We start from the raw sequence: 18,785 nt of genomic DNA, 5'->3' as shown, positions 1-18,785 counted from the left end.
TTAAAGTTGTCGAACAGTGCCTTAAAGTACCTTTCTTTTTTCCCAGCTCTGCTCAAATTTAGGTTCTAAACTTTCACTCCTTTGAGTCACAGTTTTAAAATGGATCTGAAGTGTGTGCTTGGAGTCTGTTTCTTGCTTTCCTTTCTCTGTGTGAAAATGACCATGTAAAGTTACTTACAGTGCAGCTGAGGATGGGTGTTCTTGACGAGGTGCTGCTGTGCAGTGCTGCTTTCTCTTGCTGCCTTCTGCTCCATCTCCTCCTGGAGATCAGTCCCCGGTGGTGCAGCTGCTCCTAAGCTCAGAATCTGGGTCAGTGTGTCACAGCCGCTCTATGCTGAACCTATGAGCACCTTGTGCCAAAAAAAAAAACAACACAAAGGCAACCAAGGTTTTGATTTTATGTTGGTGAAATAGAAACATTAATCAGAGTGGTATTCTAAACAGCTCATTGGTTGAAATTTAGCTTTACCCAAAGAAGACATTGAGCAAGCTGCTGAGACATTGCTGTGGGCCCAGAGTAACGTCAGGTGTGTGGAAGGAGGGGAATTAGTCCTTATTAAGGTATTAGTCTGAGACAGCAATTACCTTGTACAGAGTGGTGCAGCAGTCACATTCTGATGCTCTTAGGCTTTCTGATAGGAATTACTGGCTACAAGTAACTTTACAATATTTTAAGGTTTACAGCACTTCTGTCTTGGACTTGTGTTTTGGGTTGAGACTGAAAACAGGAATATATGCAGAAAAGAGGTTACCCTCAGTTATTCAGCTGGAAAGGGGTTTGTGCTTGCGGTATGCTCTCGAGGTTTGGAAGGCTGAGGCTCTGCCTGTAGTTTGGGATGTTCAGACACAGAGAGCTGCAGGCAGTGAGCAGAGCTCCGGAGTTAGTGCTCCCGCATGGGAGCGTCCCTGGCTGGCAGCAGTCCCTAAGCGTGGCTGTCTCAGAACACGGCCCTCAGCAACCTGCATCTCCATGTGCTGTGTTCTTGGGTCTGATTTTGGAAGGAGTTCAGTCTATTTCAACTCAGAGGACATTCCTCTTGTATCCCTGGAATTGCAACAAATCTGAATCTCAAAAGGACCGATCCAGATGAAGTATTGGCTTTTTGGTTTTTTTTTGTTTGTTTGTTTTTCCATATAGCCTTGTACTAAAGATTACAACGATAGTAAAAGTCAGTAAGGATAACTGTTAAGCTGTGATCTGAACTGGAATTTGTAAGACCACTGGTACCAGATCAGCCATGTGCCAGCACTGAAGCTGACGGCTTGTTGGTGTTAGTGTTGTTTATCTGCCCTGCCAGTGTGACAGTGAATTTGGGGAGCAGTGGTTGTGTAATGACTGTGAATTTAGTCATGGGGAGGCACTGCAGTAAGCTGTTGACTGTGCTGACTGAGGCAATTTAATTTGCCTGTTTTAATTTCTTATGGATTTATTGATCTTAAATCGAAACATGTTTTCTGATTTTTAATGCTGTTTGTGACGGGGAAATTTAATGTTACTTAGTGAGTTCTATATGCTTGACTTTGGGAGAGCCTGGGATTCTGGGAAGCGTAGAATATAGTAGAATATATTGGAAGAAGCTCTGGTTTGCTGTATCCCAAGGAGCTGGTGCTTGGCACTGGGTGCTCACTGTGCTGAGGCCTTACAGAGCCATCTAAAGCTCAGAGCAATTCAGAGTCTAAAACTGAGATTTATTTTTTAACTATTATTTTTAATGTGGTATGGAAGAGGTGTTGGCTTTGAATTCTTGTTCCGATCTCACAGAATGGTCCCTCCAAATCAGGCATTGTAAATCACTACAGCTGTAATGGAAAATGGGAGATGACAAAGGTCCTACAATTTTGTTTTATGGATTTAAAGTGCTTGAGGTATGGTATTCCTTTATAATGGTATGGTATGGCATCCCTTTATATATCCTAAGGTATTTAAAGTGAATTGCTTGCTTGATAGCAGCTTTCTCCACTCACATGTAGAAGGTACTTAAAATTTCTTCCCTGAAGTATAAAATTCTTTGTTTTCAGCATTGGAATTATTTATTTGCTTTATATGAATGGCTTTTTTTTAATGCTGAAAAAGACACATCATTCATATCCTTCAGTTGTCTAAGTAATTTAGACATACTTCAGGTAGATATATGCATATATTTTATATATATCTAACTACAATAATAGCCATATAATAATATCTAATCTATAATATATACCTATCTATAATATATATCTATAAATTATTATCTACCTATATTTTTATTCCCCCCCACCCCCAATATCCGGGACTTTTTCTGCCTTATTTTGGAGTGCTTATCCTTAGATGGTTTCCTACAAGGCTGTATAATTCCCTGCTCTTGCATAGTGTAATGAGCTGAAGAACTTGATTTCTCAGCTGGTAACAGCAGTTTTACTTGTACTACAAGTGTAGCAGTGTTTGTTGTCTGCACTGTTTAGGTTAAGAGTCAGTATGTTAGCATAAATGGGCAATTTGGCTGCAGAGCACCAGTAACCCTGGGTTCATTCTAGGGCATGCACAAACTCCAGCCTATACAGGTGATAACAGCTCTCCTGTTTGGGAACAGGGGCTGTGTTCTAGGAGGGGAACTTGTTGTAATGGTGCCTTCTGGACCAGTTGTATCACTTAGGGGTTTTTTTTGTTTGTTTGTTTTTTCTGTAACTGGTTCAGAGGATTGAAATGCTCTTTTTGTCTTGTGTGGTTCATTGAGATGGTGGCTGTGCATTGCTGCTCTAGGAGTCCTACCCTTGTAACTGTGCTGTGTAACCAGCCTCAGCTCCCCTCTCATTGCCTTCTGTGACACCGCAGTATTGGCACAGGAGAGGAACAAATGGCCATCGATGGGGGCTTGGTTGCTATCCAGGTTGGTACTGCTGCAAAACTTCCTTTCTCTTCAAACTGTGGCCAGCCACCTTGTTTGTTCAGTGTAATTCTGATGGTTGTGGTTCTTTTTTCCTTCAGCAGGATGTGATGCTGCTGCAATAGCACTGCCCGCTGCAGAGCATGTTTTGTGCTCTCTGTTGGTACTGGGTTACAGAGTGCTCTTGGGAGGGTATTTCCTGTATTCAGAAGACACCTTTTCAGCCCCATTTTAGGTAAAATCTTATGGAGTTTCTGTGGATGTTGTGATGTTGTTGTTTTTTTCTCCACAAAGTTATTTTTGTATCCATTATTTTCCTGTGTTCGTTTTCCTTAGCAGATTTGAATGCCTGCTTTCTGCTCTTTTCTTTTTTTCCTACAGGTATATATTTCAAAGGATCTTTTCTGTTATCTCTTCAGATGTGGGTTGTGGGCCTTCATAGCCTGCAACAAAAAGCCAATAGGAGACTGTTGGTTGGTGAATGGGGAACTGCACCTCTGGAGAGGCAGCAAAAATGGGCTTGCCCATTGTGTGCATTAATGCATGTGGCAGCAGTGCATAATGTGTGTAGTCAAGTTCTGCTGTTAAACAGAGATCCTGTGCCTTCATTAAAAGGCTCAGAGAAGTATATTGAGTTTGTATAGCAAAATTAAAGATGGCCTCCTAGTGCTGCTGTTTAAACAATATGTGTCCTATGTCACAAATTAAAAACTCATCTCTCTCTGTCCACTGAGATCATTTCTGGGCAGAAGTGCTTCCTTACTGCTGCTGCAAATTAGAAGGTAATATATTTCAGGTTGTTCCTCACTCTTGTAAAGAAATGGAATGCACCCAGCTGAGAAAAGTACTCTAGTACTTCTTGTGAACTAATAGGTGGCTTAGGCTCTCTGCCAAATCATCCCTTTCAGCATTACCAGCAAAGAGGGAAGAGGTTGTTCATGTTGTTCCCACCCATGCTGCTGTGTGGCAGAGCCTTGAATGCAACATGACTGTGGCCTTCTTAGAGCAGTTGCCTTCTGCTGTGCCGCCTCTATCAGCTCATTAAGTGAGCTCATTACTGTGCTGTTGGATTGAGGTGGTCCCAGTTCCTTTAGGCAGCCCAGGTTTCGCCCTCCTGCTGTGGCCCCATAGCATCTGGAGGAGTGGGAGCTGAGGGGTTAGCAGGGAATGCTGCTGCTTTGCAAATGAAGTGAGAAAGAAAACATTTCTCCCAAAGATTTCTCTGTGTTTTGGGTGTCTGAGGTTGAGGGGGATGTGGCTGGACGTGGCCTCCTACACAGAGCTGCTTCTGCTCCAGGAGAGCCCCACTGTAGTGACCAACATACATTGCAGCATATGTTATCCAGGGCTGGTTAAAACCTTCCTTAGCATGAAGAAATGGGATTAAATGTGAAAAAACCTAGTGTGCTTTACTGGAGATGTTCTTTGCAGCTGCAGAGCACTGAGCGGTGCTGTTTGTGTGCAGGCAAGCAAACCAGAGCAGTAAATGCTAAAACTGTGCAGGGAGTTCCTGATTTTCTTCCCCTGCCTCTTGTTTAATTTTGTTTTTTAACTGCTCCCAGTTTTCAGAAGAAGATGGGATCAACAGGCTTGGAACACTACTCCTTCCTTCCTCTCCTTCCTCTCCTTCCTCTCCTTCCTCTCCTTCCTCTCCTTCCTCTCCTTCCTCTCCTTCCTCTCCTTCCTCTCCTTCCTCTCCCTCCTCTCCCTCCTCTCCCTCCTCTCCCTCCTCTCCCTCCTCTCCCTCCTCTCCCTCCTCTCCCTCCTCTCCCTCCTCTCCCTCCTCTCCCTCCTCTCCCTCCTCTCCCTCCTCTCCCTCCTCTCCCTCCTCTCCCTCCTCTCCCTCCTCTCCCTCCTCTCCCTCCTCTCCCTCCTCTCCCTCCTCTCCCTCCTCTCCCTCCTCTCCCTCCTCTCCCTCCTCTCCCTCCTCTCCCTCCTCTCCCTCCTCTCCCTCCTCTCCCTCCTCTCCCTCCTCTCCCTCCTCTCCCTCCTCTCCCTCCTCTCCCTCCTCTCCCTCCTCTCCCTCCTCTCCCTCCTCTCCCTCCTCTCCCTCCTCTCCCTCCTCTCCCTCCTTTTTTTTCTTCTTTCCGTTCCTGACTGCATGTAAAACTGAGAGGCATCCATGAAGCAGATGGCATTGGTGTGGGTTCTGCTTAGGAAGGAGCTTGGGTTTCTGTGCCTGGGCCAGACACACCGGCCTGGCTGCATCAGTGCTTGTGGCATTTCTGCTGTAAAAACAGCAGAAGCATTCTCAGTGCAACTGCATTTGAACACAGATTTGGGATGGCATCTCTACATGTCGCACTTCTCCAGTGCTCACTTTTCTTCTGTTTCCTTCTGGATGGCGCTTTCTTCAATAGCCTACAATTAATTATGGCCACCCTGAGCTGGGTGCCAGTCAGCCCAGAAGCCGTCAGGGGTAGGAGGGGCTGGTTCCTACTTTTGTGTTTCTGTGAAACGTTTGTGTGGTAAATTGCTTGTGCACACTTGCATCAGATGTTTCTTAAAATACGGACCACAAAGTGTATCAAATCCTTTCTGTGTATCAGGATTGTGAATCTCTTCAAGCCCCTCCAGCTCTAAGGATTCTATGATTCAGGGGAACAGAGGGCTGTGGTTTCTGGTAGAAACATGGTTGTTCCAGGCACCTGAGGTGAGGAGTGAAGGGTTTAGCCTAGGAAGATTTTGGTTCCAACCCCTACAGAACTGTGGTGGTCAGGAAGGGGACTCTGGACCTCACCCCTCCTCCCCCAAAGCCATTCCCTGCAGCAGCTGCACAGGAAGACACCCAGGGGGATCAGAATATCTCCAGGGAAGGAGACCCCACCTCTCTGGGCAGCCTGTGCCAGGGCTCTGCCAACCTCACAGCACAGAAGTTCTTCCTCATTTCCATATGGAACTCCCTGCCCTCATCCTGACACTGAGCACCATTGAACAGAGCCGGGCCCCATCCTCCTGATCCCCGCCCTTCAGGTATTGATCAGCACTGATCAGATCCCTCCCAGCCTTCCCTTCCCCAGGTGAACACCTGCAGGGCTTTCAGCCTGGCCCCATCAGGAGGTGCTCCAGGCTCCCACCATCTCTGCAGCCCTCTGCAGGGCTCTCTCCAGCCGTTCCCTGTCTGCCTGGAACTGGGCAGCCCAGCACTGGGTGCAGTGCTCCAGCTGTGCCTCCCCAGAGCAGAGGGGAGGAGAACCTGCTGGCTCTGCTTTGTGCAGTGTGCTCCCGGGAACCATTGGCCTTCTTGGCCATAGGGCACACTACTGGCTCATGGTCACCCTATTGCCCACCAAGCCAAATGGGTTCATTTGGCTCTGAAAGGAAAATTGTTTTACTCTGTTATAATAGTAAAGGAAACCTCAGTGTCTCTGGAGTGTCTCTGGGTGCCCAGGCTGTGCTGTTTTTGGCAATTGCAGTATATGCTCTGGAGAAATAGAAGATGTGTGCCGTGCTCACTGATTAGAGCCATGCTATGGCAGCCTGACTCTCTTTATGCTAACACAGAGTACTTTTAGTAGGGTCTGCAATACTTTTTCATTACGTCGAAATCAATTTGAATTCAACCCCACTTGTGACGTTTGCAGTTGATTTTGAATGTGGCTGCTCTTGGAGGAAGCCCTGCGGTGCCCTCTGCTGACAGCACCGTCGCGGAGCTGCTTCAACTGAACTGCCATTAAAATTTGTTTGCGTTCCAAGTTTCTAGGATAGCCTTATGAAAGTCTGTTTTCAAAATGGTGATTTCATCCTGGTTTACTTTGGATTCTTTTTCCCTGCCAATTTTGAAGTAATTGAACAATTTGGCTTTTCATATTGAAAGGCACTTTGAAGTTACGCTCTTTTTTTAATGAATTGCCTGGCACTTAATTATCTTTGCGTAAATGCAAACAATGCGTAATGACACTACATTAAAAAAAATGCTGTTGTAATGTTTTATGTAGCCTAGCATGGGAAAAAAAAAAAACCAAAAACAGAGGAAATAGTGGCCAATACATTTCTCAGGGCTGCTGAGATATTATTTTTATTTTCATTGAAGCTAAATATAAAAGCATTCAAATGGGAAGCTTTGAGGGACAGCTGGTTCCATGTGTGCATGAGTTTTTGTTCTTGACTGCCATTCTGGTGAGGCACAATTTCTGATGATGAATGGAAGGGGCCATTGTTAAGTCTATGAGATATATTTAGGCAGTAGTTGAACTCTCAAGTGATACTGATATTCCTGTTGTATTCCTAATGCATTTATTTCCTCTGGTCTGCTCAAGTGTAGGTTTGGTTACACAGTTATTATATATACTCGCATTAGTGTGGCATTCTCCCATATGGAAGTGAGAAGTCAGCAGTGTGATGGCAGCTGTGGAGTTTGCCGATACTTCGCTCTTCTTAGAGCCTTACTAACAAATAGACTAATTGAATTTTTGATCAGAAATCCTTCATATTCATGTTAGAGTTTTCTGCTTATAAATACTTCCTTGGAGAGTGGGAGGGGAGAGAAATCCCAAATATTTCTACCTTTCTATGCAATTCATTAAAGTGTGTAGAAAGAAAATAATGATTAATTACTGTTTTCTTTTCTCCTGTTTTGTTTTTACTGTTTAGGTGCTGCCACCCTCCTGGAAATATGGGGTCTGAAAACCCGAGCCCGCAGAACCCTGGCTGTAAGATTATGACCTTTCGTCCCACTCTCGAGGAGTTTCGGGACTTTGGGAAATATGTTGCTTACATTGAATCACAAGGAGCTCACCGAGCAGGGCTTGCCAAGGTGAGTTCACCCAGTTCTGGGAGTTGAAAGCTTTCTGAAGAACGCCTTCCTGAGGCTCTTTTGCCAAGGTACCCGTGCATTGGTACCACTCAGATGTTGTGTTCTTTTGTGTAGTCAAGTTTTTTTAAATTGTGTTTGCAATCTCTGCATTTTGGTTTAGCTGTAAAATAGAGGCAAAGATGCTACGGGCCTTTCACAAGAGTAAAATGGTGTTTAGTTAGAGTGTATATTTTTGTGGTCCCTGGTGGGGAAACAAAATCATTCTCAGCCCTTACAGAGATGGGTGAAGGGTACTGCCATGTTCCGAGTTTAGTGCTGAAAATACAGATGATGGTAGCCAAGGGTCCTCAAGGAGCTGTGAAGTTTTCAGTTTCCTCAGATTGTCAGGTAAAGGATCAAGTTTTTCAGGTCTGCTTAAGGTTGTATAGGGAAGGGGGTCTGAAGTTACATCTCTGTGAAAGGGTGCAGACTTCTTACTCTTAGCTTTTGTGTGCCCTGAGTGACTTCCTTGTGCTGACTTGAATCTGGACCTTTAAATGTGTTGTGTAGGTGTGTGCTCCCCAAAAGCTCCCAGAAGCCCTGGAGCAAGCTCTGAAACCTCTTCCCAGCTTTCCTTCCCATTTATGTCTTTACATGGAAACCAATGAAACATTATGAGAACTCTTCACGTGACACAATTCCAGTACTTGACATGTGAAGCATATGACATGCTGCTTGGGAAAGAAAAACATTTAACTGTCTAGAAGGATTGTTTCTGTGGCAGTGTCATGTTGTTCTTCAGCTGAGAGAACATTTGTTCTGACAAAGTAGTTGTTAAATGTGGTATTTAGCAGAAAGTAATATAGCACAGCAGAGAAGCAAAGCTTTTAGGCATGAAATAATAGTGATTTCTTTTAAAATAGGTCAATTACTGTTCTTTTTTCAGTTGTAAGTAGGGCAAGATATTGATAAATGGCTGTCTGTGAAACGTTTCCTTGTCCACTCAAATGTACTGGCAATTATGTTTCGTGTGTCCACTGAGGTAGGTTATTTTAATGAAGGTTGTTGGTGAATTGCAGATGTTATAGAGAAATGACTTCCTGTAGGACTAAATCTCAGCATTTCAAGTTAATTTCTCTGTTTAATTTATTGCAGCTACTATTAAGAGCTGTGTGATAGCAGTATAGCTCACCATATCCTAAGGGAACCATGGCTACAAAAATCATTAACTTGTCTTCATATTCCCATAACTTTTATTTTTGGTAAATTCTTCTATCAAATTAGATTCTCTCTCTATATATATATTTCATTCTGCTTGTTCACTGGATGTTCACAGATGTGTCCCTGTAATGCAGAAACACCCACAGGAATAATGGAAGAGGATCTAGTGTAAGGTATCCCTGCACATGACAGGCTTTGGGGGTAGTTGGTCTTTAAGGTCCCTTCCAATCCAAAGCTTGCCGCGGTTCTGTGACATCATTTGTGATTGTGAGCCTTCCTAGTTTAAAAAAACAAACAAAGCAAAAACAACATCCTCCCCCTTTAGTGTTCCTGATCTTCTAGATGGAATAGTAATGTAGACTGCTTTGAAAGGATTTGATGGTTATTTGAGATGCTGATGTCATCAGATAACTTATAGTAGTGGGATGAAATACCTTCTGTTTAAACTTGTTTAACTCAGTAGAAATTGTTTGGGTTTATTTCCAGGTGATTCCTCCCAAGGAGTGGAAGCCCCGAAAAACCTACAATGACATAGATGATATGGTTATCCCAGCTCCCATTCAGCAGGTGGTTACTGGCCAGTCGGGATTATTCACCCAGTACAATATACAGAAGAAACCCATGACTGTGGGAGAGTACCGGCGTTTGGCTAATAGTGAGAAGTACGTCAGTGTTAAGTACACTTACACTGTGAATGGGAGAGCAGTGCAGTATGTCTTTCTTTCTGACAACAAGCTGGAAAGAAAATACAGCTAGCCATGTTAAATAGGAAACATTTTGGAGGAAACAACTTTTTCTTGATAACTGACCTCCAGAATCTTAAACCAGTAGATAACTTCATGGCTTTTGTTGCATCTTTGATCTTTTTCTCGGAGTTGGTATAGAAAGACTCTTTCTATACCATCTGACTAAGACCATGCCTAAAAACAATGGCTTGAGGCTCCAAGGAGAGCTCTCAGTCTGTTAATTGTTATTCTGGAAAATATGTTTAATTGCTCAGGTACAGCCGTGAGTACATTTGAGTGTCTGAGTGTCTTCTGAAGAGCCTGGAATTTTGTAAAACACTTCAGTTAGCTGGGACAAGCTAACCAATATGAGCTGCAGTTGTATCATTCTTCTACAGTCATTTTCCCAGAGCTCTGGAATACTTCAAGTTTTAACTCAAGCGTTACTGACAGCATGCATTCAACTTTGAAATATTGCTAGCAGCCTATAAGAGTGCTTTACTTGCGTTCAGCAACCTGTAATAACTTCATCTCATGCATTGCTAGGATGAGGATTTGATGCTTCGCGTAAGTGCTCATCCTGTTTGTCAATATGCACTAAGAGGTTTTGTAGAAAGATTTAAAAGGCAGTAAATATTATGAATCTGAATAGCATTAAAAATGGGATACATCTTCAGCAGCCTCTTGAGAGTGTCTGCTTTGAATGTTAACTTATTTTTATAGGCACTAGGAAGAAGAGGTTTAAAAGCATAGGTTGCAGGACTAGAAACAAAAACACTTGTTTTGTGCTTTGCTGTATCCATGCATTGTAACGTAATTTTAATCCAATTTATTTTTTCTTTGCCTACTTTCTCTTTATTATTGAATTTCTTATGCTTTCATATAATATAGTTTGTTATATAATAACAAATTTAGATAATTTTCTTATTATTTATACATTGCGTTGAGATAATGAAATGGAAGATACAATAAATGTATGTCCAATTTTACTGTGTGTATATAATCTGCTGCCTAAACTATAGTCTTTCTCTGATGCTGACTAGTAGAAGTGTTAGCAGGTGTTCACAGTGCTGAGAAATGCACTCTTCTTGTCAGTCATTTGTCTTCAATGAGAGTGCCGTAGGGCTTCTTGCATCCTTACCTCTTCTGTGTTCTCCTCAGGTATTGTACGCCACGCCATCAAGATTTTGAAGACTTGGAGCGCAAGTACTGGAAGAATCTCACTTTTGTCTCGCCAATTTATGGGGCTGATATCAGTGGCTCTCTATATGATGCAGTAAGTGAGACTCCTCATTAATGTGCTCTTACTGTTCCTATTAGGGAACAGTGATTTAGAATTTGCTTGATTTAGTTTTGGCAATTAACTTAAAGCTGCACTTCTCTTCTGTAGTTATCTTTTGAGTAGAATGTGGCCTGTTGTCTGGAGCGTTGTCTGACTGCCCACAGTATGAACTCTTGGTATAAAAGTGTCTTTCTATTATTAGTTTGGTTTAGTATGAGTTTAATCGGAAGCAACTTAGATTTTGAAGTCTTCACAACCATAGACTTCAAAGCTACCCAGTATTCGGTGCTGTGATAAGAGTATCTTGTACAAGTTTTTGGATAAGCAGTTTCTTTATGTACTGAATGTATAGCTTCCTTCAGTTAACTTCAGGTTCCTCTGAACAGAAATTAAATAATTGAAGAACATTTTCTGTTGTCCGATTACTGATACCGCTGCAAACATTAAGTTGTTGGAATAATGAAAGTCTGCACTTCTTTTCATCTCCACTTACAGCTGCTTCCTTTCTTCAGTCCTTTCTCTCCTGCCTGTTTGGTTGGTTTTTTGTTTATTTTTTTAGTTTGATATTGAAAATTTAAAGATCAAGCACTTAGAGTTTCACTGTCTAGCAGCTACTCCTGGAAGCAGCGTGGAGCTGGGATTGCTTGCATATGTATTAGCTACTTACCTGGAGGTTAAGTGCACCAGAGAAGGGATATGAAAGGAGATGGTTTCCCTTTGGAGATAGTAATACTCTCTTGACAATTGTAAGGTTAAATATTTTTATCAGCTTTTTTCTATTCTTTAATGAAGTAGAGAAAACCAATAGCCAAGTTTAGAACACTTTCTTTTTTTTAAAAAAAAAAACAACTGTTTTTTTAAATACTGTTTAAATACTGATAATAACTAAACCATCTTCCCTATTCTTTATCTGAAGCACTGAGCTCATGTAGAGGCCTCTGCCCCATAGGTCACATTTCAGTCCAGTGGTTCTGATCTGCTTATACATACTCATTGGGTGAAGAACATCAGGATGGAATGTCACTGAGAGAAGCATATTTTACCCTTAGTTTATCTCGCCTTTATTAGTGGATCAGTTAATGAATGGAAGAGTATCACAGAGTGAAAGTTCCTCTTCAGAGAACACAGTTAGTGAGAAGCAAGTATTTGGGTAATTTTAAACCCTTTGACAAAAGTAATGGTAATGCATCCTTTTCATGATTATTGATGAAAGTTAGAAGTAACCCTTCTGGAAAATGGTAGAATTAAATTAATGCAAAGAAACGAACTTTCAGAATAACACAAGGATATCCACATGTTAAGTCACCAAAAGGAACCTGTAGGCTGTTGCTGTGCTGTACCAAGTCCTGATGTGCTCTAGTACAAAATATTTATTCTGAATTATAGGATGTGGAAGAATGGAATATTGGCAATCTGAACACCCTGTTAGACATGGTGGAACATGAGTGTGGTATTATTATAGAAGGTGTAAACACTCCCTACCTCTACTTTGGGATGTGGAAGACAACGTTTGCTTGGCATACAGAGGACATGGATCTCTACAGTATCAACTACTTGCATTTTGGGGAGCCAAAATCCTGGTAAGTGGTATCCTGATAGGTAGTAGCTATGTACTGTTGCGTTGTTGTACTTAGAGACTTACTGTAAAGTCCTTTTTATTTCACACCTAATTCTACCAGGCCTACCTAATCTCTCACTTCCTACCTTTCCCTCCCACACCCTTTCTCTATATTTGAAATTATTTTTTCTTTGTTTCTGGCTAACTTGCTTGGCTACCTAACAGCGGAATTAGGAAAGCTTGTTGACATTATAATTAAAAACAGATTTTAACACTTTATGTGTTCTTGAAAACTAATGCGCAGTAGAGCAAATGATGATAGGAATGTATGGATGCTTGTGAAGTAATTCAGAGGCGTTGTTCTTGAATTGGTTTGTAGGTAGGGGATTTCTGTTACTTTAAAAGTTCCATTTTTTAAAGTCTATAAAAATACTTTCAACTCCAGGGGCAGGGTAGGTCAAAATATTTCATGGTCAATTCTTAGAATGATGTTAAGCATTTTTCAACACTGTTGATGCATAAACTGGTTGGAAATAACTCTCCACAGAAGTAATTAATAGGCAAGGATGAAATTAAGAAGCTGGGTGATCTGGAGTGAGGTAGCAAGAACCAGTGTTTTTTTTGTTTTGTTTTGTTTTTTGTTTTTTTCAAGCCTACTATTTAAAAATTTAACCAAAGAGACTTAGCTAACCCAGCAGAGCTTTGCTGAAGATCTTGATGTGACTAATAAATATTGACATTTGTCTGCAAATTGGAGTTTAAATGTCACTGTGAAACTGCTGTCATTATGCCCTGGCACTGGCAGACAAGATCCTCCCAGCTCTCTGCAATATGAGTCCCCAGTGTCACCGCATACCTCCAGGCTGTTAGTGCCTGCAGGCATATAAAAGCTACCAACAGTGAAGATCTGGTGATAAATGGATAAAGTGTTCTACAGTCTTGAAAAAGGGTGGAAAGAGAGGCTGGACTTGAAACATTCAGCTATAAATGTCCTTTAAAAATCTTTTCCAACATGTCAGAAAATTTGTTTTGCCAGCATTTGCAATTCACATTCTCCTTTGTTCAGGCAGATAGATGTACAGGGATTTTGCAGAATCACTTATGCTACCTCTGTTAAACAAGGTGAATGTCAAGAAACTTGGGTTTTGAATGAAATGGAGCATGCTTTCATTTTAGATTTTGTTTTTTTTAATACATCTTCAGAAGCAGTTAGATCAAAATTTGAAAATCATCTCCATTAGGTGGTGCTGTGAGCGCACAAGAACCACTTTTCTTTGCCTAGACAGCGCAGTGACCATCAGCAAGGCCTACTACTTTGAAGTGTCTGTTTCAGCACACGAGTCAACTGCTCTAAGAGTTGTACAAGCAGCTAGCCTGAGGTTTGCATTAGTATTCTGTGGTCACATCTGCCTCTGACTACTCCTTCCATGCCTGCTTGTTATGAGATTCGTGTGGCCTGTGTTCTCACTTTTTGTTCTGATCCTGTTGCCAAAGGTTGTCTTTTTCAAGAAGCAGAAATGAGAACAGGTTACTTTGAAAAGAAAAGCTCGCTCCAAAATGAAACTAATGCCTTTCCAGCTGAGGCACAAACAAACTCTCACACTGTGAGCAAAATTTAAAGAGCAGGTGCTAAATGAAATATACACTGAGTATTTGTGGCCTGAACCAAACCTGTATATAACTTAGAAACTTCTTGTCATATAATTGAGTTGCTCAGATTGGAAGAGATCTTAAAGATCATCAAGTCCAACCACAACCTAACCATACTACCCCAACTCTTAACAGCCCTCGGCTAAATCATGTTCCCGAGCACCACTTCCAAGTGGTTTTTAAACACATTTGGGGATGGTGACTCAACCACCTCCCTGGGGAGTCTGTTCCGGTGCTTAACAGCCCTTTCTGTGTTCTATGTCATTATCATTGGTGTTGTTTGTTTTGAGTAATGTAGATAACAGTATTTTGGTGCCAACATATTGTGTCTATCATAAGGATGATAAACTCATTGCATGAAGCTGTTCTAAACAGTGGCTTTTCCTTATGTTCTTATATATGTTTATTTTCTTTCTTGTGGAAAATACAGATTGCATGATAGAAAAACAAAGAAACCCTTCAAAAAGGAAATCCCCAAACACCTGTGTGTAGCATGTATATATTGAGAGGGTAAGAATAAGAAAGATCTAAAAATTGTAGGTGGAAAATCGTATCTGACAAATTCCAGGTCTTAGAAGGTCTCAGTAGCTTTTATTTCTGTCTAATCTGTTAAGGATGCTAGTGGAACACCTGATTGTTCCCCTAAAAAGAGTTTCAGATGTTGAAGAATTCAGCTACTAGTACTTAGAAATGGAGAAGACAGATCATACAGTCTACTTGAAAGGAGCTCAGGTCTTTCTGGTTAGAAGTCAAAGCACAAATATGCTCTGGACCTGGTTTAGGAGAAGGAAAAAAAAAAAAAAAGAAAAAAGGTATTTCTACCATGCTTAAAAGGGAACGAAGGGGACCTATTCAGCTGTTCTGTAGTTGTATAGGTCTTTTTCTGGTAACTAGCTATGTAAACCTTACACAGTAGGAGAAAAATGAGGATTTTGAGGTTAGACTGTAAAGCAAAAATAGGTGTATTTTGACAGGATGCCATTGCTGGTTTGGAAGGCCTTTGTCTTGTTCCCTTAAGAATATGCTGCTTGCCCAAGTAATTTCTTTCTTTTTCTTCATCCTGACTACTTCTGCTAACAAGTTCTTAAGCTCTTCTTTGAAGAAGTGTTGGTTTCTGAGGGGTAAATCTGAATACCTCTTTGGGCAGACCCATAACTGCATCCATGTGAGCAATTGCTAATCTTCTGGATATGATTGCAGTGATCCCAAAGGTCAGGTGGGGGAGCTCTTGGACTTCAGTGATTAAATACCAGTGGTGCAGCCTGGCTTATCTCAAGGATGGCTGAAATGTCCGTTGTTCTTTTTTTCTTCTGGCACTACCTCTGTAGAAATTTCCTAGCTTCTCTCATCCTTTTTATAGACTCTTTGATTCTGACAGTGATCATCTTAGAAACACCTCAGGGAATAGTAGAAGTGTAGAGAATTATGGAGTCTACCATTTTGGGATTTAGTTCTACAATAAGAGACAGAGTTATTGTTTGGCTGTCAAAGATTTTTGCATATTGGTAGTATTTTGCCCCCACATTGTCTGTTAAAAGCATAACTTTTCCTTCATGTCTCTCATACATTATCTTAGGGTATTTTAATTCGGAACATGTAACCAAAACCCTACTTTGCAGGATAGTAGGAATGGTGAGAGGCCACCAGTGCTATTTTGTCATAAAGGCAAGGTGTGAAAGGATTTGGGCTATTTTAAGTTCCTTCCCAGACCTCATTTGAGCAAGTTTGGCAAGAAATGGTCATGTTTATTTTCTGTGGAAGAGGTGAAGTGACTTTTCAGGGAGGTCTGGGTGTGGTCAAATCACGAGAAGCCATCCTGGTGGACAAAGATAAGCTGAAAGAGGAATCTCTCTTCTGTAGATCTGGGAAGATAGGTATTGAAGTGTTATTTTGCATAGATATCTTATTTCTACCTTTTGAATTCTAGATTTTACCTCTTGCAAAACAGGAGCTTTTGAGACTGGAATTAGAATTAAGATAAATGTTGGTGTTTCAGCAACAGAAGATGGCTTCTTTGCACAAACCAAGAAGCAGCTGCATAGCCGTACAGTTCCTTGATTAATATGTTTTTTTCACTGCAGAGAAATCCTGCTGCCAGCACTTTCTTGCACTGTTCCTTTGCCATAAATGGAGTGGAACAGACAGTAGCAAAATAAGATCTCTACCCAGTGTTGTGTCACTGGGGATGCAGGTTAAAATGCTGTTCAGTACTAAGTGAAGTGCTTGAGTAATGAAGGGTCATTTAGTGATGGGGAAAAGCTGAGGGGGTAATGGGAGAAAGCTTTTTTTCTTCTTCCAGTCCCGTGAAATGATTCTGTGTCTGTAGTCTGCATTGCATTTATTTCTTAAATTTTGTCTCCTGATAAGAGGAACGAGCACTGTTGTTATTAACCAGTGTAACTGCTGCTGCAATGATACCTATCCTGCCTCATTAGGGTTATGCTTGCCTCTTCTTGAAGTTAATCGTCTTCTTTGTTTCAGTGTTTCAAGGGTATGCACATCTGGTCTGCAGCGTGGTCAGGCTTCTTTTGATTTAACTAGAAAATAAGTCAGATTAGATTAAAGAGGTAATCTGAAAGTTGTCAGCACTGTCCATCAAATGTACCACAAATTTGTAGTGTAACTTCATTTTGAGCTTCTCATGCAGGGAGCTGCCAGACCAAGTCTGTTGCTTGCTTGTTCCTCACATTATAAAGAAAAGTTCCTCTCATATTAGTAACTCAATTACAACCTTTTCATAGTCTGTTTTCTTCTGGTTTTGTTTGTTTTTTTTTTTTCCCCAAAAGTTTGAATGTATCTCATTTTGCAGCCCTATATTAAACCTCTTGTGGAAGGAGTTTTTACTGTATCAATTATACATATTATATATAATTACGTTATACGTTCATATGCTGAGATCTGAAATTGAGCATATTGTCAGGCAATGCTAACAGAAGACTGATTTTTTTTATAGTGACAAAAGCAACAAAACTGAATGCCAAGTCTTAATACTTCATGTTTATTACAGCATTTTACTGAGGATTGTATGCATCTCAGTCCTTGCAATTTCCAAAGCATATTTTTAAACACTGAAGTACTCTGCCATCATTTCATTTCATCTCAGTAAAATAATGAATGCACATACATGCTGTCTCCTGGTATAAATTATGGTCTTGCATATCATTTATGTGGGTTCTCTTCCTGTGTTATATACAGGTTATTGTTTTACACTCCTGAATTGCTGTAGCAGTAATAATGGTGTTTGAGAGAACAAAATGGGCCCTGTGATCTGGTGTCCCTGCTAATTTTACAGGGTGGTGAACATTGCATTTCTCAGATAATTTGTGACTAATCTTGCCATATAACGGCAGTGTTAGATATATTTTTGTAAGTATTAATGGGATGTTCCTCTGTATTATTTCTTAGGAACTGCAGATGTTAAATCAGAGTGACACTGAGAATAGTAACTGATTTTTATAAAATGTCTCTCTTTCCTTACTGTGATGGATGCTTAATTCCCCTTTAATTGAAAGAGGGAGCTGGGCTCAGCTTTGAAGTTGTATGGTCTTCTCTCCAAACACTCCCGTGTTGAAAACAGGTCTTGCCTAATCTGTTTGCTATCAGATGTCAGACTTTTGCCAGATCAACAGTTTATGAAGAATTAAGGACAAATTACCAGAGGAATGTAAAATAATGTAACTAGTTGAAAGAAATGATCATGTTCAATTATGTTTTAAGGACTACTTTTAGAGTTCTGTCTTATAGAAGGCTCAACACCATTTGCTTGACAATCTGTAGAGTTACCTAAAAACTTTATTGATTAAATAATTGGTACTTTCTTTCCTCTGTTTCTGAGGAGGGCTGCCTGTGCTGGGTAGGTTTTTTTGTATGAGCTGAGGAAAACAAGTTCATAGGAGGACTTGCTTATAACATCTACGCTTTTGTAAATTTGGATTATGTTACTGATGCCACTGTCAGGAGGGAAATATCACATTTTCTGAGAGTGATATAATGGGGAGATTTAAAGCAAAACATGTTTGTTCCCTTGAGAGTGGATTTTGAGAGGGACCTTGTTTTTTCTTGGCTAACAGCATATCCTAAAGCAGCTGCAAATACACAAGTGCTGAGGATCTTACTGCTGATTTTATTTTTCATTATTGTCTTAGGAAGCACTGCAGCTGTCTTAGTCAGAAATCTTGTCCTATCCTCCCCCAGGATAGAAAATGTTGATCCCTGGAAAAGTGTCTTGGGGAAATAAAATGACCCAATACAGTCACAGAGCTTAACTCTTCAGGTTCTATCATTCCTCATTTTCAGTGCAGGATACTGGGTCCTTGTCCCCGTTTCCCCTGTGTGGTATTCTGCACGATCTCTCTGCTTTAACAGACTCTCACATATGTTGCAGTTTGTCATGAACTCGATGTAATCTCATTTAGAGCAGCTGGATTGATACTGAGTTGTATAGCAGCAGGGGGGAAGGGCATTTGTCCCTTGCATCATTTATTGCCTTCTAACTGTTACATTCCCTCAGGGAGCCATTGCACAAGGCAGCTGAATCACTGAATTGATAAGATGTGATTAGAAGTCTTGATTATTAGGATCTCAGTAACCCTTGCACCCTGGAGATCCTTGAGTTTCTTAAAGGTTGATTAGCTGGAATCACATGGGGACTTTGCCCTTGAGGGAACTCTGCATTTGTTATGCTATGACTTTTTAGTTTGCTCCATACAGAGGATAGATGTAGCTCGCTCTCTCTATATATAGATATCTG

General features: G+C 41.1%; 1 protein-coding gene across 8 annotated transcripts in view; it reads left to right on the top strand.

The window, feature by feature from the left end:
• The window catches only part of KDM4B (lysine demethylase 4B), an 85,064-nt gene that overhangs the window by 3,633 nt on the left and 62,646 nt on the right, over positions 1-18,785 (top strand). For 4 of the 8 annotated variants that reach the window (XM_085517922.1, XM_085517921.1, XM_085517920.1 and 1 more), the window contains exons 1-5: positions 2,974-3,099; positions 7,458-7,620; positions 9,307-9,482; positions 10,707-10,821; positions 12,214-12,407. In XM_085517922.1, coding sequence (XP_085374048.1) covers positions 3,008-3,099; positions 7,458-7,620; positions 9,307-9,482; positions 10,707-10,821; positions 12,214-12,407 — 740 coding nt within the window. In that variant the 5' untranslated portion in view covers positions 2,974-3,007. Of the gene's footprint in view, positions 1-2,973; positions 3,100-7,457; positions 7,621-9,306; positions 9,483-10,706; positions 10,822-12,213; positions 12,408-18,785 lie in introns of those variants that run through there. The other 4 variants (XM_085517923.1, XM_032441011.2, XM_032441009.2 and 1 more) reach the window with 1 other exon arrangement.

Source organism: Coturnix japonica, chromosome 16 (assembly GCF_054131305.1).
Source record: "Coturnix japonica strain WE chromosome 16, WE-NBRP24, whole genome shotgun sequence".
NCBI lineage: Eukaryota > Metazoa > Chordata > Aves > Galliformes > Phasianidae > Coturnix > Coturnix japonica.
Note: the sequence above shows the minus strand (reverse complement) of the source record. Positions and strands in the feature narration are given on the sequence as shown.